Raw genomic sequence first — 25,652 nt, forward strand, 5'->3', positions numbered from 1 at the left:
AGTGCAGGTGAGGCATTAAGTGCATTATTTTTCAAAAAACCACCATAGCATTTAAATGCTATGTTAAAATTTCAAAATGACCTGCTCATATAAACATCATCCATATGCAAATTAGTTTGAGAAATGATTACAGTTAAAAATAACATAGTCTGTCTTGCCTGAAATGTAAAGCTCAATTATGACATTTTCCTCTGTGATTAAAGGAAACCAAATTTTTAGGATACGAATGTTTCTCAATTTAAGAAATAATATATATATACACATATGTATACATATATATACACATATATATGTATATATATATATAATAAAGGTCTCTAGTTTTTAGTATTTTATTGCATCGATTCCTTGAAATATTGTGATAAATATTCATAAAGAAAATGGACCTGCCCAAATCATAACCATCTGGAGGTAAAAACCAATTAAACCAAACATTTATTCTGGCCAGAGTTTAACATCTCTGTTCCACTTATGCTTATGCCTTTTCAAAGGGTGAAGGTTGAAACACTGCTTTGCAGAATATCATGATTCAAAATACCCTTTTCTAAATGGATCCCTGTGTAAGTGGATCTCCATCTGTAGAGAACACTGTCTTCTTCAACTAAGGTTATTACTCAACATTATCAATGTATGCCATGTTTTTAAAGTGATTTTTAATATGGCAAATATGCTAATCTCAGAGTTACAGAAATGAAGTTTTCTTGCGACTATATTTTATTAACACCTTTGCCTGTGGAAGAAGTGTGATTTTAAGGATGAAAAAGTGTATTTCCCTCTAAATTAACCAAAGGATAAATTTAAATGTGGCATTCTTATAATTGAAGTAATAGATCTTAGAATTTTATTACCCTACTGAAAGATCAAGTCTCCAGCACTAGTGTAAAAAAAAAAAGGTTTTAAAAAATATATTTCAGGGAAATGATGACATCAATTTAAAACAGAGAGAACTCATATTTTAAGTAAGGGGATTCCAAGAAAAAAAGTATTGTGTTTAAAACCCACTGGAATCTTTTAAGGCAAATAAAATATCTTATTTTCTTAAAACTTCCCACTGTCAAACACTGTTTCAGGACCACTGAAGTTACACAATAGATGTCTGTTGAATAAAAGAATTAACAAAAAAATATAGATTAATTTTTGTATATATCAGTAGAGGTCTTTGGCAAGAAAAATCAGTTATGTATTTTTAAGATAAAAAATATTCTTAAAAAAGCATACATTTAAAACTATAGGATATTAATTCTGGAATACATTTTAGTATCCCTTAAGGAAAATATAACATGGTTTAATATTCCAGTGATAAGGCTGGATATTGTCTGGTTGTCAGGCTTATACCCAAGTAGGGGTTCCAGGCAGAAAAAATCCTTCACATTGCTAGATGAGAAAATCAAGTGGACCCTGTTTACATAAGGAGAGATGTGAGAATTGCAGTACAAGAAATATAATTTTCTTCATAGAATAAGTGTTTGGTCATTATCTGAACTGAAACTCATATATACTTCCAGGGGTGTACAATCACCTCTCTATTCTAAGAGTTAATAAAGGTTTATCACTGAGATGGACAACACATAATGGTGGCCATCTTAACTTACATTTAGCCATGTTTAGTATACATTTATATGTGCTTGACGCCATGAGAAAACTAAATTTTTTTTTTAACCAAAGCAATGAATCTAAATCCTTGCAGCCTGATTCTTGCCATTTACCTTCATTTTACCTGATTATCTCCATGTTTGTCCTTATGGTGACATTAAGTAAAATTTACTGAACATCTATAATGCCATGCTATAATCCTTACAACTCCATGACGTTTGATACTCGAGGTAATATTCATACTATATCCCCGCTCTGTTCACTATCTTAGTATATTACATCTTAGTATAAAACAAGCAGTAGTCTAAAGGAAATCACACTAGTGTGTCATGTTATATCTGTTTGATTCAACTTTACCAAGCACAAGGAATAAGTTTTCATATTGTTCTTGTTCTAAAGTCCTTTTTTCTTACTTAGCCACTGTCTATATATAAAATTAGAACTAAACTAAAAGGCCAATACAAAAATAATTTTATCACACTGAGAAAGTAGTAAAGGTCAGTAAGAAGTTAAAAATTTAATTTCTACAATCCTAGTTACATTGAGGCCAACTAAAAATTGGCTATATCTACTTATTTAGTTGATCAAGTTAATTGAATTAGTAACAAATCCCCACTACATTCTGCTCCAAATCCAAATCGATAACTTTGTCTTGATGATTTCAGCTAAGCTACCATAAGGCAATGACTTTGACCTCTGGTATATTAAGAAAAGGTATTTTTTCAGATACTATCATATTGTGTTATATTTTTGTTTGTTGGGTCTCATTTATGTTATTATATCACCCATATACTCAAATGTTATAAACTTGCATATTCAAACATTAAAAACTCATTTATAAGTGAATATGGTATTTTAAAATAAGAAAGAAAAAAACTATTGGTTATTATGCTTCTGGCTTACATTTGATGAATCCCAGAAATATGATCCATATACTCCAAGGCATTTTAACTAGTTTGATTACACCATGGATGTCACTACTTCAACGGAGATGCTTTCTAGTCTATGGAATAATTGGAAGCAAAACCCAGCAGGTTTCAAATGGTTCCAGCTGTGTTAAGTACTGACTGTGAAACAGATTCTCTCTCTTATATGTTGTTTTGTAATAGGAGTGATGTATAAGGTGAAAATCCCCAGACGGGTGGAGTTCCTATGGGTAATCAACAGGGAAGTGAATTAATAACAAACGCTAAAAGCAGAATAATTTTAAATACAACATGTGAATGAAAATGGCGAAATACTCAAAATGAAAGATAAAGCAATTAATAAATGTGGCACAATAGGGACTAAGTTCAAAAGAAAACATAGGATCCTGTCTGTACTATTCAGATGCTGTTACAAGACCAACTTTTCAGAAATCCTAAATATCCAAAAAAAAAAAAAATTAACCAAAAGCAGATTAACAGCTGACATGCTTATTAAAAAGACATAAAACTCATATTCCAAAAAACCACCAAGAACAAAACTAAGAGGACACACATTAAGTGCAATCTTCACCTCTGTCAATGGCAAACTGGTATCCTTGAAGACAAAAGAGAGAAAAGCAGGTAGGTTTTGTTTTTTGGGGTTTTTTGAAGTATCTGCCTACCATGGGACAGACGTTGACAGGGATCCATGTACCCGTTCACTTAATCTCATGATAACCTTATGGATTAGGCATGATTACACTCATTTTACAGACAAGGAAAGAAAGAACTGGTGCATTTAAATGATGTGCCCAATGTCACAGTTTCTAAGTAGCATTTCATGGAGTCATTTTTCCTACGCCAAATATCAAATTACTTCTTGGGTCTCAGTTTTTTTCATCTAGAAAAAGAATTAAATAGGCCAAATAGTCTCAAAGGCCCATTTGAGTCTTGAGAAACTATCCTGTGAGTTCTTTTAGACACCAAATTTATCTTTCCAAAATTAATATAGTAGCTAGACACTGCTCTAGTCACTATTCAATTATTATTTTGCTTCTTTTTATAGAATTCATACGTGATTCTAGGGTGATGTCTAGATGACTCAAAAGTCTATTAAGGGAACGTTCACGTGACAACTTTTTTCCCTCTAAAACACCTGTCCCTATCAAGCAGATAACAAAGTAAATCTATTGATCATTATGTTTAGAGGTAATGACTCAATCTAAGTATTGAAAGGTATAAGTACAAATTTTTGATAAGGAGGGAAAGGAATCTGACCCTGTTTATTTAGTTTACCCTTTCTTTTCCCATTATATCCCAATTTAAGAAAAAAAAATGTTATGATGGGCAAACATAGTGGTGTGGAATAAGGGAGAAAATGGAAACCAGAGATATCCGTTTATGTGACAGAAGAGTATTTATGTACCTCAGAATCAGCAGCTTTCTAATTTTCTGCTTCTCTCTGTCCTACATGCTGAAATCATTGAGTCAAGACACTGATAAATGATATAAAGGTGTTAATTGTACTTCACTGTTAAAAAATCAAAATGGTAAAATGCAGAGTCTAACAAGGCCTATACTTCCTCATCTGTAAGTTAGACCTCCAGAAATATGAATGGAGGGTGTCAGGGAGATCATAATTTCTTAGATTGGAGAGCACGAGGACTCCTCAACCACAAAAAATTCTTCAAACTAATTAGAGCTTTCGTCATCAGGCCGAAGATGTTACAGAGGAAAATGTGGACAGCAGCTGAAACCAAACATTCACTCTCCACATATACTTTATTCCTTTGCCCTCTGTCACAGCCGCAATGGATACAGATGTGCTTTGGGTGTCATATGCTTACCACATTTCAATATAATCTAGAGTTGGTTTACTCAGAGGTAACCTGTAAAGAACAATTTGGGGTGCACTGAGTTGCCCTGTAATATATTTGTTTATTTTTTATATATATATAAATGGGTTGCAATCCTTTCCAGTGAAATTATATCCCTACTGAAGAAAATGTTTCAAACTAATATATAGCCTAAAAATAGTGTTTTACAAGTAAAAGTAGGCCACACATAAGGAAGAAATACCAGTGTAAAGGCAGGGCTCTGGATTGGAAATAAAAGCCATTGGCTTTAGCCATGTTACTTGGGAAAAAAAACAAACAAACAAGCAACATTTTCTGAATCTCAGTTTCTACATAAAGAATGGATTGTCTTCTTTATATGGTTATAGGAATGAAATCAATGGAACTGTTATACATACATAAAGTATGATTCCATTATCAGCTTATCTCTCAGGCTAAGTCAATATTTGCTGAATGCCTACTAAGTTCACTCTTAGGCATTGTAGATTTGGTCTTGCAAATACAAAGGTAAGAAAGGTTCAGTCTCTTACTCTAAAGAACTTTCTTAGTTTCCTTAATTATTAAGTTTTAAATTATGATATACCAGTATTTGATTTAACTGAATTACCACTTGAGACTGAAGGATCATGAGGAACCAGGGCCGTGTTTTGAACAATCCTGAATATACGACTGGGGTTGATACTGCTTTGGCTGGAGAGGATGCACAGCCTTGCCAATAACAGATGGTCCTACAGGAATAGTGTAAACCCTGAGGAGTGTTGCTTTCAGTACCATCCAGAAGTCAATAACCTTAGCTAAAGCAGAATTTAATTGTCTAAAACAGAGACTTTAGGTGTCAAAATGATTTTGCTTAATTATTACCATGTTTAAAAATCAATCAATGAATTCAACATATTTTGCCATCACTGCTTGGCAGAAGATTTTGCTGTCAAGACCAAGAATGAGCTCATGTCAAACTAAAATATCCTAACGACTGTCTGTTTTTACTACAACTTAATGTAATTTTGATACTCATTTCAATTCTGCAGCAAAAAGAATTTATTTTTATAAAATTTTGACATCTTTTTTTATGTTGGAAATTTGAAGATTAGGAATGGCAACATTAATCCATACAGTTAAATTTAGCATTATATCTTCACCTTGAAAATGGTATCAGTGAGAAAAACTCAATTTTAAAAATTGCAAAGGAAAAAATATAGATATCTTCTATTTCTAGGAAGAAAGGACACACTGTGGGTATTGTGATACCTTAGGGATGTTTTTGAGCAATATATATATATATATATATACACACATATATATGTATATATATGTATATATATGTATATACATACATTATATGGATGTATGTGTATATATATATACATATATATATGGATGGATGTATATATATACATATATATGGATGGATGTATATATATATATGCATCCATCCATATATATGTATATATATCAAGAAACTTATCTGTGTATTTTAAAATCTATCAAGAAATTTAAGAAAGCAGACGTATATTAAGTAACATAAATGAATATAATCCACCTAGTGAATGATAAGAAATGAAGGAAAGAAAAGTTGCCAGTGCAGGTGTGTTTACAGCTGACAAACAGAGGTAAGGCTATTGTGATTCTAGGTTTCCAATGTGAAAATTGGTTCAATGACATGAATATATGACACAGGAGGGCATCAACTCACAACTCAGAACTCACTCCATTTTGTCTCCATTTGTCACTTGCACCTTCTACAAAAAGTTTCCTGCAGAATCCTGTGTAGCTGTGTATTTGAAAGTCCTCAGCGTGCAGCTGCTATCACACAGAGGCACAGATTGGTTGTATCCTCCGAATCCAAAAAAGCACTGTTTTTTTTTTTTCCTCAAAGAAAAGATCTACTATGGAACTACTGTCAGCAGAAGACATTTTCTTCCTATAAAAGAAAGGGTTTCATTTTATATATCCTTCTGTGTCTCCATTCTTCTCCATATTGAGGTTTGTTTAAAGAGGAAAAAATTTAAAAAACCTCATTCACTGAATTGCGGTTTCTATTGTCTTGCACAAAAACAGTTTTGTTTTAAAAATCAATCATCTATGAAGATTCTCAGCAAGTCCACCATACCTACTGTGTACTGCACGTGGATTATATGCTCTTTCTAGTAGGCAAAAATATAGGATTTGTAAAATCATTTAAAAATACACATGGCTCTTTCCACTGATTTATACCTAACAGGGCCAAACATGTGAAGTATTGAAGAACTGCGAGGCATTTTACTGAACACTGTCATGAGGTAAATATATTGAAATACACGTATGTCTGGAATGAGATGCCGTGCTACACACACACACACTATTTACAAATGGAGCAAGGATGAATTCTAAAAATACAGCTTGAGAAATGATTCAATATCAATTCCTATGAGGATCAGAGCACTCACTTAGTAGCCAGCCCTCTTCATTATGGTAATGCTATGGTTTTATGGATACCTAGGGTTTTCATCTGATTTACTTTTGGAGGAGAGTTGACACACACAACTGAGAGTTTCTTCTCAGGAAGAGTTGAAAGCCAGATCACGGGCATCGGAGGTACCAAAGGTAAGTGTGAGCAGGCCTGCACTGTCCACTTGGAATAACTAGATTCATCAAAAAGTAAATCTGTCTATTCCAAGGCATGTGTTTGAGATTTTTATTCTTTCAGACACATCCAATGTTTCTGCTTTTGGAAAAAATAGGCAAGACTAATTCTCTAGGCTATAAATCACTCTAATGTGGAGGGAAATGTGTTAGCTGGTTGTATTACAAAGCCTTTACTTCATATTTAATAGGCACCTGCAATACCAGCATTATACAAAGCTCTCTACTTTGCAAATCTTTAAAACCCCACTTAATTTTCAGTACCGATTTCCTGCAATCTAAGAGCTTATGAAGGGTTCACTGTGTTCATACAGATCTATGCAAAATGTGCCAGAATTTCCCTGTCTGTGATGGCATTCATTTGGAGGTGAATCCCAAATTTTTATCACTGGTGTGCTTATTTCCGACCAAAATAAATATCCTTAGAATGAAAGCTGAAGATTACGAGGACAAAAAGGAGGCAAAGTAACTAGCACTGGGAGAGATATATGCAAATATCAGCTCAATGACAATTCTTCATACCATTTACAATTGAAGCTTAAAGACCCAAATACTCTGCAATCCATTAGTTTCTCAATATCCTGGAAGGGATTAGAGTATTTCTTAATCAACTGCTAACAGACTGAAAAAGGCCAGAGAGTGGATATTAACAAAGCAGGGTAATACTAAAATGCAGAGATGGCCAGATAGAAAGACAAATTGTGGAAGAATGTTAAAATATATTATACAAACATGGTAAAATCAACCCAATTTCCACCTCCTTGCAGCCCACATAATTAAAAATCTATATAAATGAATGAATGCTGAGGCTGTAATAGAATCCTTTTAAGAAAAGATAAGTTCACTTGTTAACAAATTCTGGAATAATGAGTATAACATGACTAGAAAGAATTAATCAAATATGCCCCTCAAATTGTGCTTATATCTTCACCACCCCCAACTGTACAGATGGTTCCAAGTCCATCATTTTAAATGTGATATGTGCTGACGGACCAGTAATCGATTGGACTGTTAAAATTGGGGAAATATTTAAATAATGTAAATAACAGAGAAGTATGGAAAAACCTATCCCTAATCAATGACTTCGAGTTCTGAATACCTTAAAATCATATCATGGCTCAGAAATTTCTACTAATTCCAGTACTATTCTTATCTATAGGATACAAACTGTCTAGAGGACAAAATGTGAGTGAGAGAGTAAATATGGGTTGTTTTCCCACTTTATTCCTGCCATCACCCTTTACCATTAAGGAAGGGTAGTTGTTTAACTTACTTAATGAACTTCCATTTTAATGAATCTTGGCTTAGGGAAAAAAGAATATAAATCAAAACCAAAATGTCAATCATAGTAATATGTCTTTCTTGTTCTATGTTTCTGATGACTGACAGCCCAATAGGTTTGTATCAAACAAAGGTAAAAAGCATGTGTTCCTTTCCAAATGAAATGTTTGACAGATTTAACAGCTATCTGAAATAACTGATGAAATCCTAAACAGCACAGCCTATCTCCTAACGTACATGAGAAATCTTATTTCTACATTTGGATTTTTTTCCCTGATCTGATGCAGATTCAGGGGGTCCTAACTAATACAAAGGATGTACCACATTAGCATTATTAGTTATTGAACTCCTATGCTTCCAGATATTGAAAACTTTAGAGCAAGCCCCCTGCTGCCTTGCATTCCCAAATTCTCACTAATATCTGACCTGTGATTAGAGTCATATTTTTTTTTTAATGACAAATTTTAGGGCCCTGGTATGTAGAATTCTGGAAAATCTATTAAAGATAAAATCAGCTGTCAAGAAAGCCAAAATTTAAAAACCCATGTATTTCTAAATAATTCTTAGTTTCCAACTACCTTGACTATATAAGATAGTAACTAACTTGTTAATATTAGCAAGAGACTAGTTTGAATAAAGGGTCTCCTTCAAGAAAACATCACACTAAATTCAGAGAATGCTTACTGCAGGGATTTTAAGTGAAAGTGGTAAACAATTCACTAAACTCACTTTCTTTTTTGTCTGAAATAATATGCAAGCTAAGAGTTCAACTCTGACAAAGTCAAACTGAGAAAATGCTAATAAAGGAGCAGTAAAGTTGACATGGCCCTCGATCCCATAAACACTCAGTCCGGTACCGCTAGACCAGCATGGCGTCTGTGGGGGTTAGTTAGCATTTGGACCATTTCTGCATTCCCACCTACCCCCCCCCAAAAAAATTAGAAACCAAAACAATCTGAACAATAAAATAAAATTGTGGAAACAATGCTTCTGAGAAAATAATTTACAGGTCTCACTTTCATACCTCAGTACTGCCACAGAAAATAATGCGATATGAAAAATAATTCATTAAGAGACCATTTCTAATATTTTGGGTATAGTTTATGCACATCTCACATATGTCAGTCAACATAAAAAATGAAAGTTCAAGAGTCAGACTAATTCACAATTGGTTATGAGGAAATGTGGTTTTAGATTTGAGGTTTTTCATTAAATCTAAATTCTATTTTACTATTTCATGTATATTTTAATTTGAGCTATTATGAGAAGATACATTATAGCTTGAAATATTTAATAAGACTATACATATACCCAAAGAATATCACATATTCTTAGCAGTACAATACTTGCAAGGTAATTTTAGTGATGTTAAAGCCTCTTCTGTAACACCGTAAGGATGACTCACTTGAAACTAAGGGAACATCAGTTTAGAGTGTTTCTATATATAGAAATAATTGTAAAATTTAGGAGATAGTCTTTTAACTACTGAAATTGTTTTCTCTACGTTAACACGTATTCAGTAATCAGAAGACACATCTATGCTTAATACAGTGGCAACTTTTATTTTTACTCTCCTCAAGGTTATTAGCAATGAATACTAAAATGTACCTTGAATTTTATAGCTTAGCTGTATGAGGTTGAAAAAAAAATCAAGTATTTGTATCACAAATCCAAGAGGAAAGGTAGCCAGTTTGTATAGATGGCCCATCCTCATTTCAAATTCCTAAATCAATCCAAGGGGTCTGGGTTTCCTTTACCTCACAACTGACTTCTTGATCATAGGGCACTTGGCCAAAGGGAAGGAGTGGAAATAAAAATCGCAACTGATAACATTTTAAATACACTTTGCATCTTGGGGAGCAATTTTTCTCCACATACCACCTGTGTTCAACTGTCACGATCTACTGCAACGTTTAGTAGTTTCAAGTATCGTCACATTTTTTTTAGTAGCCTCACATTAGTTCAGATTTGCTGCCTTCACTTCTTTCAATTGCATTTTCCCACTGTTCTAAATAGCAATTCTATGACTGTCTTCTGCATTTTACGTGACACAGCACTTCAGTGGTTGTAGTGGGATTCTTCAAAAATGAAAAATAATCATAACTGTAGTATGGTATCTCTAACTGACTGGGAATAGAAGCAATTCCCTTTCTGTAGTAAAAGTACATGTATACACTTGAGTATAGCATGCACACACATTTTCAACGTTTAATTTCTTCGATACATCCACAGATACACATATGAGCAAATACTCTCGCTTGTGAACAGTTGAAGTCAGGATACTTAAACTCTAAAATAAGCATTTCATTTAGAAAATTAAACATGACTGTTTACCCACAACCAGACTGTAATGCAACTCTCACAGATTGTTTTATTACTGGAAGAAGTTGTCAAATGTAAATAGGTCACTTTTTTTTTTTTTTACATTTTCATTTATACCCCCACAAAAAGCACACTGGGGCCAAGAAAATTAATTCCCCAAGTGCTGTCAACCAGGTTGGGAAATAGCAATAAACAGCTTACTGTAAAGCCCCTCCAGCCACAATAAAAAGGCTGTCAATAAGTGAGCTGAGTGAGAGCTGGGCTGTGTACAAACAGGTACTCTGGAAATGATAATCTGAAAGGGAAAAGACCTGACGTTTCTTATTCCAATATGCTGAGGCAGTGGTTCTCAAAGTATGGTCTCTGGACTAAGCATCAGCATGCCTAGGATCTTGTCAGCAATGGAAACTTTCAGGCTTGACCCCAATGGTACTGAATCAGAACATCTGGGAGTGGGGTCCATGTTTTAAGAAACCCTCTGGATCATTCTGAGACACCTTGAAGTTTGAGAACTTAATATCACATTTTAAAAATCACATCCACTAAGAATATATTTTCCTTTTAGAAAAATACACCAATGAGCTTTATCACTTAAAGCCCTACTGGAATTGATTATCTTGCCATCCTCTTAAACCCATAACAGTGAACTTTGCTTATTTATAAATAAATATCAAGACATGCTCTTGCTTTTCTTAAAAACGGGAAATTCCACCCAATCTGTGAATGATAAGGGTACTTCTGAAAATTCATGCAAAATAATTTGTGGAAAATCCAGTGACAGATTTGTTATGTTCAAGGAAAATGAAAGCTCAGTGAAATCGAGTGGATGAGGAATATGGTTTCCAACATTCTTTGCAGGGTCACACAAGGCAAAACAGCAGGGGAATGAAAGACAAAATAGGAACTAATGCCCTGATGGCAGAAGAGTCAGACATTATGTTTTCATTGTATCCACAACACAGATGAATGATATTTAAATTTGGTAGCCCTTTACTCAAGAATCTTGCATTTTACTCACACATCAACTAGCACCATTAAGTGAAAAAGGTATTCCTGTTCACAGCACTCTGTGCCCACTCAACTAAAAATCTTCACACATTATATGTTTATAAATTCCTTTGAAAGCTTTTGTTGTGATAAACCCTACTTTTTTCAAAATTGTGTAGCTTCAGGAGCATATTCTGTATAAAAGCAACTAGTTGAAGAGAAGGAGCTAAAAATAGAATTTTTATTTTAGCTTAACTAGAACATCTTCAGATAACACTCATGTAGTTCAGTTAAAAAAAAAAAAAAACCTAAAAGGATCGTATATAATTTATGTTCTTCATTCATAGAAAATATGCCTCTTACACTAAAATTGTACATATTGCTATCACCAACACTTCTCCTTACTTCCAGTATTCCTTTTCTCCAACACTGCAATTTTTCTTTCTCGGCATGAAAATTTCTAAAAGGTATAAGCAAAGCCATTTCAATAGCTCTTCAGCATAATACTGAATTACAGCTATGTCTGAACATCCAAATGACTACAATGAGAACTGCACAGTAACACATGGTCTCAAGGAATGTCTAAAATGCACTTTAGTTCCAGTTAGAGAATTAGTCAGCATCCTATTTTAAAGATTACATCATACAAATGTTCTTATGACTAAGCCTAAACAAAATATCTTTTCCATAATTTGCTGAAATGCACTTAACATTTATGTCACTGTACTACATAGAGTTTCAAGTTTTGTGGAGAAGTCAGAAAAAGTGGGCCCGTGCGTCAATGCTAATCCACACCACATTTACATGAAAAGAAAGATGATGTTGGAAGAATATCAGAATGTTTCTTTGGAAAACAAATTTCAGATTTTGTATGAAAAGTTCAAATCATGTTTGCTTTTTTCAAGAGAGTATGCAAATCATAAAATATCAGCATATTGTGAGTGACCTTCACCTAAAAAGTAAATAAAAAAGCCGTTTTCTTTCTTTTCATTAATAGTACCTTCATATTTAAGTCCATTAAATCCATTAAGTCCATTAGTTTCAAAAATTACTTAGCATGATTAACTATCTTATTTACCAACTTTCTTTCACAAACCTTTACTAAGCTCAGAAATCTACATTTTAAAACAACCTCTCTTAAAAAGCTGATGAAGTTAACATAAAAATAAGTCTTTCCAACTTCAACTTCTATCAGATAACTTCATATGCTCCTCTAGAATTCTGACACGGACTTATTTTAATTCCTCTAATTCTGTGCCTTCAAGCTTTAAGTATATGTACTTTTAAAATGCTCTAGATATCTAATCTTTTACATTAAGAAGTAGAGATTTTAGTTGAATAATCACAGATAGACATTATGCTTACTGTTCTGGGAATATCTATGTGATTCAATGTCAAAATTACTTTTATGAATATCTTATTACCACAAAACCTTAAAGTCATTCCAGAGCAATAAACACTAGATGGTAAGAGGGAAATAGAGTTTCAATGAAACATTCTATCTCACCCCACGTCCCACATAAAAAAAGGAAAAACTCTTGAGTTTTCAAACACTGATCAACAATTGTCAATACTGTCCTGCAAATTTATTTTTGCTTTCCTTGATTTTCTGAAATCTATATGTTCCTTATTTTGAACAAATTCAGATGGGCCATCACCATAGGGGGACTCAGTACCAACAAGGGTGGAACTCAGATTACAAAATCCTAGAAAGTTGGTGTGGTGAGAGCTAATCACAAAAGAGCAACCAAATGAATTGAAATGCTAGTTGCTCCAGAGCAACTATCATTAAATAAAAGGTATCTTTGGCTGTAGTACCAGCTTGATCCTTCCCTCCCCCCTTTCCTTGCTACTGCGGGATGGGCGCCTGGCCAGCACAAGCGACATGATACCCTAGTGCCATCTACAGGCTATTACTGACACTCAAATTTCATGGCAATAGACAAGCACCAGTGAAATAAATTAGACAGCACTGCATTTAAATCTTTATTAACAAGGAATTATTAGACCTAAGAAAAACTAATTCTGGATTTGGTTGAAATATGAGTTTCTCAGCCTCTTAATCCCTCTTCATATGGCATATTTCACAGTTTAAAATGAGTTATGACAGATCACTTATGCATTACTAAGATGGGAGAATATTTACAATGGATTCATTCTTTTCTGTATAAATTGGTTATATCAGGGAGAAAGCATTCCTTCTATTTTTTTTTTTTCTTGAAAGAGTACTTTGGCCATTACGGACAATTTGCCAACCTTCTATTCAATACCCAATGTACTATATTACAATGAAATCATTTGAAATCAAAGAGAAGGCTTCCTATATGGCTTCGTTGCAATCTATCAACAATCATGTGCTTCACGGCTGATGTACATTTAATAAACTACTATCTTGTTTAGAGACTAAAAAAAATTAACCCCTTTAGCAACCACAGCACCAAAATAATTATAGCGACACCTTCAAACGTCATTTAAAACTTGGGATTTGAAGGTGACTTTTTAGATCAAAAGGTAACGTGAAAATCTTGAAGCAGTCAATTTGGAAACCCCAGGAGCAGAATTTGGCATAACAGGACAGGTTTTCTTCTTCAGCAAACATTATCTTGGGACATTTTGGAATTATTTCCTCTTTTCATCTTTTGTCATTTGAAGGAAACTGGGAAGTTAAATAATTCTCAGAACTCAGAAATTTCAAAGCTGTTCTAAAAATTCTTGACTGAGCCCCAGAGGAATAAAAAAAGGGGTCAAGTTTTTTTTTTCCCTCTTTATAACTAAGCTAAAGTTAGACCAAAACAAGAGACACACTGGCACGTTAATACTGGTTGACTGGGCACTTGTATGCAGTACTTATAGACCAGTAAAAGTGCTCGTTTACCTGTCTGGTGTGTAAGGGGCCCTTTGTCTTGAAGCCTCCTTGGGAACTGCACTCTGAGGCACTGAAGTGATCTGAACTAGTGGAAGAGCGTTTGGAGAGGGTGTCACAACCCCCGACAAAGGTGTTGTCCAAAGGGAGTTCCTGAATCACATGATGCTTTTTCACGGAAACCGGAGTGTCTGGTTTAAGATGAAAAGCAGGCTGTGGAGAAGCAGATTTGTAGTGCTTGGCCAGGTCAGGGCTGTTAGGTTTGAAGGTTGTTGGAGGGGCTGGGCCCCAGTCAAATCTTCCTATACTTTGCTCCTCCAGCTCAGCGGGCAGGCTTATTGTCCCATTGATAGGTTCGTGAACTGCATCGTCAGGTTTGGACTCTTCAATTGTAACAAAGTTCAAAAGAGAGCTCTTGGGAGACTTTCTTTTCTTCCTTTTCTTTTTCTTGTTTTGTTTGTTCTCCTGGTTTGGGGACATCCACTCAGCACCTTGCTTGCTCCTCTGAGCTGCTTTGAACCTCGATGCATGGCGACATCGCACCAGGACGGTGACGAAGATCACCACTATGACCACCATGGCCCCTGCGACGATGGCAATCATGATGGTGAGATAGTCCTCATTTTGATAGGGTTGGCTACTGTCCCCTATGTTCCTATCCAGTGGGGTCTCCATAGTCCTGCGAATCAAGTCATAGATATAGGAGGCATTCCCAGCGGTGTCATTAACGTAAAGAAAAACAAGCACGAGTGTGTGCAAAGACTTAGGGTATCCCAGGTCACTTATATTGACCACCAAACGGTGCAAGCCCACATCAGTAGGTGCTGGCTTCTCTTCCAGAGTGATGTTACCTGTTACTGGATCGATCCGAAACAAGCCTTTGTTGTTCCCACTCACAATTGTATACTTCAGTTCGGCGTTCATCCCAGTGTCAATATCCACTGCAAAAACTTCTGCTACCACAGAGCCAGGAATGGCTGAGAGGGGTACCAACTTAAAAGAAGTGTTGGAAGGTGGAGAAATGACAACTGGGCTATTGTCATTGACATCCATGACATTGATAGTTACTTTTGCAGTGGAGGAACGAGGTGGTTGTCCTCCATCAGTGGCTTTGACATCAAAAGTGTAGGAACTCTGCTGCTCTCTATCAAATGAGACATTTGACTTTATGACTCCAGAATAGGGATCCAGCACAAAATTATCATTGTCATTTAGAATGGAGAGAGTCACAGCTTTATTCTCTCCAGCATCTGCATCTGTCACTGTGATTACCCCCACAGTACTATACTTTGGCAGATTCTCAGACACAAAAAATTGAAAATGATTATGAGTAAACTTGGGGCTATTGTCATTCTCATCCAGAACAGTAACTATCACGGCCGCTTGGCTTTGGAGGGGAGGGGTTCCATTGTCCCTGGCAGTTACTGTAAAAATGAACCGCTCCTGTTCTTCTCTGTCAAAGACTCTGGAGGCTGTCAAAACTCCTGTCTTTCGGTCCAAATCAAAGAAGGAGGCATTCGGTCCAAGCTGATAAACAATGTCCGCATTTTTCCCACTGTCTTCATCTGTGGCACTAATAGTTGTTAAGTATAACCCACGTCGGTTGTTTTCAGAAACTGACAGCTCAATTACAGGCTGGTTGAAAATTGGTGGGTTGTCATTTTCGTCCTCAAGCTTAACCCTTACCAGGGCAGTCTGATTTAAACTGGGTTTCCCAGAATCAGAGGCAACAATTTTAAAGCTGAATTCTTTGGTGCCCTCATAGTCCAACAAAGAGGAGGTCTCTAACAAATATTGGTTATCGTATACTGCCTTCAAATGAAATGGGACCTCTCTTTCAATAAAACAGATCACTTTGCCATTCACATCTGTGTCCTTATCTGAAACTGTAATTAGGGCAATCTTTGTATTGACAGGATCTTTCTCAGATAAATACACTGTGCCATTGATGGGACTTATAATGTACCTGAGGTCTATGTTAGGAGGGTTATCATTTACATCAGTGACATTGATGGTAACCGTTGCTCGAGCAGGAGTGGAGCTGCCATCACTAGCCAGCACTGTCACTTTGTGAATGGCTGTCTCCTCTCGATCTAGGGACCTCTGAACTGTAATCAGCCCAGTAGTATTATTTAAAGCAAAGAGCCTTTTGGTTGCAGGGGCGACCTGGGCACCAAAAATGTACCGGATTTCAGCATTGCTGCCTATATCTGCATCAGTGGCATGGAGCTGAATTACAGAGGTGCCCACAGGAGCATTCTCTGGAATATGCACCTCCACTTGACCCTCTTTAAACACTGGCCTGTTGTCATTTACATCACTTACTGTGACCTGCAGTATGGCCGTGCTGGATTTCTGTGGAGTGCCTCCATCCTCTACTTTGATTTTCATCACATAGGTATCTTTCTGTTCTCTGTCCAAGTTTTGCTGAACAATCAATTGCGGCCACTTCTCTCCCTCCGGAGTTTCCACGATATCCAGTCCAAAAACACTCTGCCCATTTAACAATTCATAATGCTGTACACCATTGAAGCCTGTGTCAGGATCTGTTGCTGATGGAATTGGAAAGCGGCTGTTGATCAAAGTGTTTTCTGGAATGGAAATATTGATGACAGGGGATGGAAACATGGGGGCATTATCATTGGTATCCTTGACAATTATTTTTATTTTGATCAGCCTGAAAAAATCATTGGGGAGGATCACTACCTCAAGTTCAAAGAAACACTCGTTCTCCTCAGCATAAGAGGCTCCAGCACAGAGTTTTTCTCTGTCTATTCTATTGGAGGTTGTGAAAATTTCCCCAGTGCTACTGGATACTTTCACCAAAGGGGCATCCCCAGCTTTAGAAACCAGTCTGTAGACAAGGCTGGCACTGGTCCCTGTGGCAGCATTGATGTGAGAAATGTTCAGATCCTTTGGTATGTTTCCTATGGGCACATTTTCAGGCAATTCCTCTCTAATAGTGTAAATAAGTTCTTGAGCTATTGCGGAATCCAGCCTTAAACAGGCAATCAGAGCAGCCAACAGGTAAAAATCCCTCAGGTCCATGATAATGTATTTATTTTCTTTTCCTGGATTTTAGGGTTTAAAGGTTTCCACTGAGGAATGATGCACGAATTGCAAGAGGAAGCGTGCATGGACTGGAGGATGCATTACATCTCATCGCTTATTTGGAGACAGCCACTGTCAACACAATCGTATAGACAATATTATTCTTCAGTAAACAAAAACACACAGTCATGAAATATCACAACACATTTTCCACTGCACATTAGTAAACATGGCAGTTTGCTCTGCCACTGTTTGCAAGTTAACTCTGTGGATGAAAACACTAAATATCCACTGCTTGTTGCATTTGCCAGGAGAAAATGAAATTAATCTACTTTTGAATTAAGGACAGCTGCTATTTTTACCTGAATTCACCCACACTGTTTTTCAGGACACTGTTTAATTCAAAACATGCATTCTTGTTCTCCTCTTCCCCTCCCCCTGTCTTACCCGCCTCCTGGCTTCTAACCCACCTCCCTTAGTTTTTTTAGGTGCAAGTGAAAAACACCAAGTATTTATCTATGGTTCCTGCTAATTGCTTTGTCACATGTCAAATGTGATGTTTTCTTCTCTGCTACACTGAGTCACCTCTTTCCTCTAAAAAGACTATCTCTTCTTTCTTCCCAGTTCCTCAACTGCCTTCTAATACAATCTTACTGGGAAACAAGCACCCGGACATGCTGCTGCAGCATCAGAAGCAATAGTCACCGGCCACTACATAGCCTCATTGCTTAAAAGCACGATACCAACACTTCAAATTTCCTACCCAGACCTTGCTCTCATTTCTCCATATTGCCAAATTATCCCCATTTGGATTAAGAAACACACTAAAACTTTTAAAAATGTATAATACAAGATTCCTCATCCTAGATGTGGAAGAGAGTGTGGAGATGGAAGTAAAACGCAGCTAACATTTCCATGTAACAGCACAATATTTTCTACTGAACATAAAAGAGGAAAAAATGCAGTTTCTTAACCCTGATCCCTGGTTATAATATGAGTAACATCTGCCACACATAAATACTGCAACCCAGTAACGCAGGTAAAAAGGCTTCTGTTTAGATGCTCCCCTAACTGCAATTTAAATGGGTGCAAGGCTCCAGGCAGCCTACTTGAGTAGAACTGGTCAGTTCCCAGGCTCTAATCTTATCTGCATTAGGCTGTACGGTAGCTGATGCCCGCGATTAGTTCCAGCAGAGTGATGCAGGTAGGGATGCAGATACAGCCTAGTAGGTGAGCTCTGCCCCAACCGTCTACCCAATTACAAACATCCCTCGTCCACACTGAGGACATATCTAAACACAAAATTTACAATTGTACATGCGAAACTTTACACTTACGTTAGTTGCCTCAACCTTTCCCCTTTCCCGGTATGCTGCAGTTAGGAATGATTTGTTCCAACACATAGAAAGCCATGCATCTGGTAGCACCAGTTTGGGGAGAAATCAGAAGCAGCAAAACGTTTCCTCCTTGTGAATTGTGTTGCTTCGGGCTGGCAAATTAGCAACTCCAGAGAACAAATTCACAGATTTGTCGTTAGTCATTCTCTTCACATTTTCGTCTCTATTACCACGGGGTCTGGGCTCTTCTGGTATTTAACACACACACAACATCCAGTTGCACTTCTTCAGCTCAGGGGTATTTTCCACAGCATCAGGCATACCATTTCCCTCCGATGTCAATACTGCTTAAGTCTAACTTCTGGTAGGAAACGTCAGAGTTGGGGTGATGGTGATTCTCTGGCTGCTCTCCGGGATGACAGTTGCCCGAAAAATTCCTAATCGGTTATCTCTTTCGTGCTTCAGAGACTCTAAGGCGCTCCTTCCTGTCTTGCATGCTCTCCCTCTCTCCCTTCTCCTCTGCCCCTCTCTCCTTCTCCCTCTCCTCTCTCCTCTCTGAACTGAATTTCTTGATATAACTCTCAATAAGCCCAGAGGGAGGGCGTGACTGCCAGAGCCCCGCCTCCGGCCCCTGATTGGCCCGCATCTTGCGGTGCGGGCGGCTGCAGCCAGGCACGAGGGAGGGGGCGAGGAACAAGGCGCTGACTGTCTCCCAGCCTCCCCTCCTCAGCGCCCCCTCGGCAGCCGCGAAAACCCGGAGAACTGATCCTGGCCCCGGGAGAGCCGGGCTCCAGGAGGCGCACTGAGCATGCCCAGCAGGGTTCGGCCCGGAGGGAAGTGCCGCTGCTCCCCAGGCCGGCGCGGAGGCAGCTCTCGCAGCGTGAGCCGCCCTTTGGTTTGCTCTGTGCGGCGAGGGGCAGAGAACCGCGGAGCACCGGTGGTGGGACGAGCCGGGGCGGCGCGGGAGGCAGGCGGGCAGTGCAGGCAAGGATCCGGGGAGCCTCCCACACCGCGATGGGCGGATGGTGGGGGGGAGGGGGTGCAGAGAGGGCTCATCTCCGAGAGCACATTTCGCACTTGTCTTTACTAAATGGAGGGGCCAGAATGCGAAGGGAGGGAAGAGTCAAACCAGGGTATGAGACACGATATGCGCTGTCACCCCTCAGGAGGAAGCACGGGCCAACGGATCTCCGGAGAGCGTTAAACAGACAACATGCCCGGTGCTGCAACTAGAGGCTTTTGCTGGCAGGAACATTGGCAAGAAGGGCAGAGAGGGCGGATAGCGAAAGGTCGGGACGGGATATTTGAATCTCAACCAGGACCGGAAAGAAAATTAATTTGCGCACTTTCTAGAAGCAGGGTGATGGAAGATGCCTGGGGAAAGGGAAAGTGGCAGCTTCTGGGACGCCCTTGATCAGCCCCAGGCCTGTCTGGCGTGCGGTGCAAAGTCTCGTCTCGGAGAACAGCGTGGGCCACGGCGACCTATCTTAGCTGTCCTTGCACTTCGACTCCCGCGGTGTCCAGAAACCTAGGAACCCGAGCTCGTCAGGTCGCGCGGCTGCAGCAAAACCTGCATCCAGTTCACCTAACTGCAAACTTTGCTTGTGAGAGGCTGGAAGGAGTCCCGTCCAGCTGTTCCCCAAGCTGTAGAGCATTTCCTTTCCTTTTGCACTTCTGATTGCAACTTTACATGTAGTACTTGTCTCTCCCTGTGCATTTCTGACTCCAGTTCTGTACCAAATCCTCACAGGTTTCTCCTTTTCATACAAGAGCTAAACGGAATGACTCCGGAAAGGATCAGCCTTATTCCCTAAATATTAGCCCCCGAAGCACTGTTTTCGATTGATCTTTTAAAATTAGCAAACCACGAAGATTTCTGTGGGACTCTACCCACAATGCCAGATACCTAAGTTTGAGGCATTAATAACAGTTCACTTGGAACAACACACACAAAAAATGTTTTTGAATGACCTGTAAAAGTTGTCTGAGAAAGTCTTAATGCGTGATTGAGTAACTTGTTCTAACTTAGAGGATAAAGAGTATTTGTCTTAAACCTCCGTGTTCCTCATTCTGTACTGGGCTGCAGAAGCACTGAAGACTCTGCAGTTAAGCACTATGATGGCATGTTCCTTTTGTTTCAGTACAATGTTTTGGTTGTTGTTGTTTTTTTCCAATAAGAACAACTTAATTTTAGATATTTAAAAGTAAAAAAGGAAATCATTAAGCCTACCATTCTTAGATATTGTATAAATAATTCCATTATTTGACCAACTCATTTGGCATTACAATTTCCCCTCATCTGTGAAAATATAAGCTCCTTTTTATTCAAACTTTTCCTCTGGCGAATATTCACAATAAAAGTGCAGTACCTAAAAGCCCACTGTAAAATACATTGATCCCTTATACATAAAATAGAAAAACAGTTTCTTGCAAGCAATAGGTGGATATTGTTTTTAAATAGCCTAATGACTCTTACAATAGTATTTTGTAGGAGTAGAATATACGGAATGAAAGGTCTGCTTAGGTATACAAAAGTCAAAAAAAAATTACCTGATACATTGTGAATTACAGGAATTCTTTTATTTTACTACTGATGATTATTTTGCCATTCACAAAATCTACAGTTAAAGCTAGTGCATTGTTCCAACTGTCACCTATTTTATGCTCTGAACTAGTTTAAAATAAATGAACCATCATCCTGATACATTTACAATAAACACAGCAGCACAGGCACTTTCCAGTTCATTTCATAAGCATCATGCTATCTCACCTTCTTATTCTAATCTTACTGTAGTCATTTCAAAGTTCTGTTGTAATCGCAACACATAGCTTAGCAATAATTATTTAACCTTATTACCAAGCGTAATTGTTTCTGTTTGCTAAAGAATAGCTTGACTTGTAGTCAGAACCCATTATTATCTTATACTCAATAGACGAAATCTTAGAACACAGATGAAGGTTAGGAAGAGAAAAAAAAATTATCACGATTAAATTTACAACCATGAGACTTCAATTAATGGAAACCACAGGTCAAAGCCCCCAAAAAGAAATACATTTAGATTCTTTGCAAAGGAAATTGAACACAGAAATAAAGCTGACTTCAGTGCATTCTATTTTGTGTTTATTTAGCATATCTAAATCACTGAGATTCTTTAACCATACCAGTTTTAGCTCTTAAAGCCAGAACAGTTGAAGCTTATTGTTACCCTATTATATTCCAACTTATAAACTATAGAATGAGAACTACGATTAGAGATCTCATGAATATTCCTGGGAAAAAATAACTTGAGGCTTCTGACCAAAACACTATGTAAAACATGTGCATAATGAGAGCTGCTCACAATTCACCTCTACTTTTTGAAAGTTGTGTCAACAGAATTATGAACTTGGGAAATAGTAATTTTAGTTTTCGTAGGGGAATATATTGTGGGTTTTTTTTTACTGCATTTTAATTGTTTTTCCTTAGTGAATTGAATAAAATATTAGATTTCCAATTATGACTTCCAATACAGATCTTCCAAGATGTATTCTAGACTTCCAATTAGATCTCTTTTAACCATTATTCATCTTTGTTAGTGCATGTGTTGTAGAGCCGGGAATCACGATATTCTCACCTGTGTTGTACCTGATTAGTACTTTAGGAATTATGTCATCTGGGCTATATTAAAATTGCCTTAGTGTTCTCTCTGCATTATGTAAGTCATGGGACACTTACAAAGCTAAGTCACCTTCAGCCAGCTAACTGAAAACTAAAATGCTATTACAGACTTATGTTGAAAAAGATGTCAGGTTGAAATTATTATATTCTGAAATTTTAATGTTGCTCTGTTTATATATATTAAACAATAGTTTCCATGTAATGGCACTTAATAACTTAAATTATGAAGTTTAATTGGATTTTCATCTGATTTTCTAGTTATCACTCAGCATTTTAAAATTACATTTCATATCAATTGTAAAGGCTTCTTTAAGAAACAATTTATACAAGAAACAGACTGTGCTACTTGGAATGATCAAATGAACTCAAGGATTTCAGAACTAAAATTTTCGACTCTATATACTAGTTCTATATTGTAATCAAAGTTAAAAATTAAAAAATATTTCCATGCCCTATATTTCTAAAGTTCCTTTAATCTAGATGTCTTATTGTGTCTGACACACATTAATCAATCAATCACAGGGGCTCTTACCTCACAGCAGGTATTATTGTCCCAATTTCACAAAAGATGCTAGACTATTGTACCCTACTTCTGGGGGAGAATTGTGTGAAGAATACTAAGGGTTATTTGTATTATCACTGTTTAGAAAATGACAATGCAGAATTCTAACACCACAAAAAGAAAATTAACACCTTTTAAGCCTGTGCAAACTGGTTAAGTGTAGTAAGCTTCTTGAATAATTCTTTTGCTTCACTATTAGCTTTTTCTTTGAATACTTTTTTTTTTCTTTAACGAAAACCTAGTTCAAGGTAATCAAATCACAAAGGAAAGCAGGTGACAAGAAGCTTCATTCTGTTTGAATGACTGAACTAAATTTATCCCAATTTGCTATATTTTTATGACTGACAACGATTATAGATGTCAGGTTTGTAGCTCTAACAGTTATTACAATATTAACTGACATTTTCCAGTGCCTCTATGTTATCATGACTACTATATAAAGAAAATATTGAATTTTCAAGTTTCGTTATTGGTTTTTTAAGACATAAGGTCATATCAAGACATAGCTTTCATAACAAAGCCTTTCCCCTTTCATAGGTGGGGCTCAGGTAATCACTCAGGAAAACATGAAAAAGTGGTTTTAAGCTAGTAGATGTTTTTTAATTTGATCACTTTAAGTCATGGAATTTCAAGTAAAATATAACATACAAAACTTTATTTCCTGTGTATATTTCTATTTTCCAGTTTTTATGGGCAAAAACTGTTAGATTAGAATATCAGGTATGATCTATTCACAATTCATATTTAAATAAATGTCCAAAGATGCAAAAATAGCATGCACGTTTGGGAGCACCTGTATTTACACTGAAAAATAGAGATAGGAAAATGTTCGAGACAAAAACCTGGTTCAAACACAACAGTATTTGCCCAAGGATAATTGGGAAAATGATTTTCTTAGATATTAGGACTTTCTCAACTTAAAATATAGAACAAGTTTTTTATTCTTTCAGTACTTTATCAGTAAGAGTATGTTGTTGAAAACAAAACTTCCTGTTTCTTGAAACATCATTCTGGTAACTCATTCTATATCCTCCCCGCCCCCGACACACACACAACTTCCTGCTTATAAATCTTTCCTGTTTGTGTGTGTGTGTGTGTTTTAAGACAAACTCACATGATATTCTTCTAGGAGCCCAATTTGTTACATAATGTGCACATAAATAGACTTAATATAGGGCAGGATGGATAAGCCTCATTTTTCTCTTATAATCTCCTCTCAGGAACCAAATTTAACCCACAGTCCCCTCTAATTCAATTAGGATGAGTCAGGGAGACGATGCATATTCCATTGACTCCTGTAGCTCTGGCTTAACTCCATATCACTGATAAGACCCAAGTGATGGATATAAGGATTGCTCAGCCTTTAAAAGATACTGGTATGCTTTGACTGGGACTTAAGTCAATACCACTCTGCTGACAAAAGTTGTGTGTATACATACAATTCTTTAATTTTTTCTTAAATGAAAAACTGATTCTGTAGTGTATACTAATACACTCCTTAAAAGGTTCTAAAATGCACATCATCTTTTCAATCCTATGCCTATGAATTTACTGTGCTCCAGCTATAAGATTGGTGAATTTTCAGAAAGGATTAAAAGAGCATCAAAGAAATTTCTTGACTTTATAGAATGGGGTTGATCTGCTTTAAAGCAAACCAGGACACATAAGTGATTTATTTTTAAAAATAGTATGTTACGAGACACATTACATGGAGCTTATAAGAAAGCCTAAGTATGAAAATTTTCCTGGGAAAAATATCACTTGTAAAATATAAGAAAAAGCAGTAAATGCCTCTTACAATAATTTCAAAAAGATCATAAACATTTATGTCACAAAAATATTCGTGCAATGTATTGATTTTGGAGAGTAAATAGCACCATGTTTGAGAGCAACATCAGTGTATCTATGACCTAATTGCAAATTTATTTGTTAATTTCTGGGAATAACTATACCAATAGACGTGTCTTTAACAGCTATAATGGAGTGTAATGGGATTATTTTTCAGTAATATTTGTCTCTCACCATGGAATTAGGCTGACTTTTTGGTATATTGCAACAGAGAAGATCCTAATGACCAAGTGACACTTCATGTAAATATCGCAATTAAGAGTATAAAGTGAGGATTACATGAAATTATTATACTCCTATGGGACAAATTTAGTGTCATTAATCTATTCATGAGTTCATTCAAAAATCTATTTAAAACTCACACTATATAAAAAAAAAAAAACCTACTCTACTTTTAAAAACCTCCTATATGCTCAACATAGAAATATTCAAATGTCTCAAACATAATTCAGCTGAGGCCTCTTACTATTTTCTTTTTTTACAGTGAGCATACTAGCCTGTGAGTCCTTTCTACTTTGCTAATACCCATGACAATATCTCTTCTTCATATTTTAGATTTAAAAAATTTTGCTTGTGACATTATTCTTAATAGTTTAAATACTCAGTAGCAAGTTTTTGATAATCTTCATAAATATGCCAGCAATCTAGTTGTTTTTAATCTTCACATTAGTCCAGAAGGTCTACTGAGTTTATTACTTTAAGGTTATTATAGTAAAATTGACTTTGTGATTTAAATAAGAATGAACCTGATTCTGTGTTTCTCAAAC

General features: G+C 36.6%; 1 protein-coding gene across 7 annotated transcripts in view; it reads right to left on the reverse strand.

Annotated features, from left to right (window-relative positions):
* PCDH9 (protocadherin 9) overlaps positions 1-19,398 on the reverse strand; it is a 932,607-nt gene extending 913,209 nt beyond the window's left edge. For 6 of the 7 annotated variants that reach the window (XM_043580269.1, XM_043580243.1, XM_043580258.1 and 3 more), the window contains exons 1-2: positions 18,818-19,398; positions 14,442-17,612 (exon numbers count right to left, since the gene is read on the reverse strand). In XM_043580269.1, coding sequence (XP_043436204.1) covers positions 14,442-17,477 — 3,036 coding nt within the window. In that variant the 5' untranslated portion in view covers positions 17,478-17,612; positions 18,818-19,398. The remainder of the gene's footprint in view (positions 1-14,441; positions 17,613-18,817) is intronic. The other variant, XM_043580278.1, reaches the window with a different exon arrangement.
* Between the last annotated feature and the right edge of the window lie 6,254 nt (positions 19,399-25,652).

The sequence above is a fragment of the Prionailurus bengalensis genome, chromosome A1, assembly GCF_016509475.1.
Source record: "Prionailurus bengalensis isolate Pbe53 chromosome A1, Fcat_Pben_1.1_paternal_pri, whole genome shotgun sequence".
NCBI classification, from domain to species: Eukaryota; Metazoa; Chordata; class Mammalia; order Carnivora; family Felidae; genus Prionailurus; species Prionailurus bengalensis.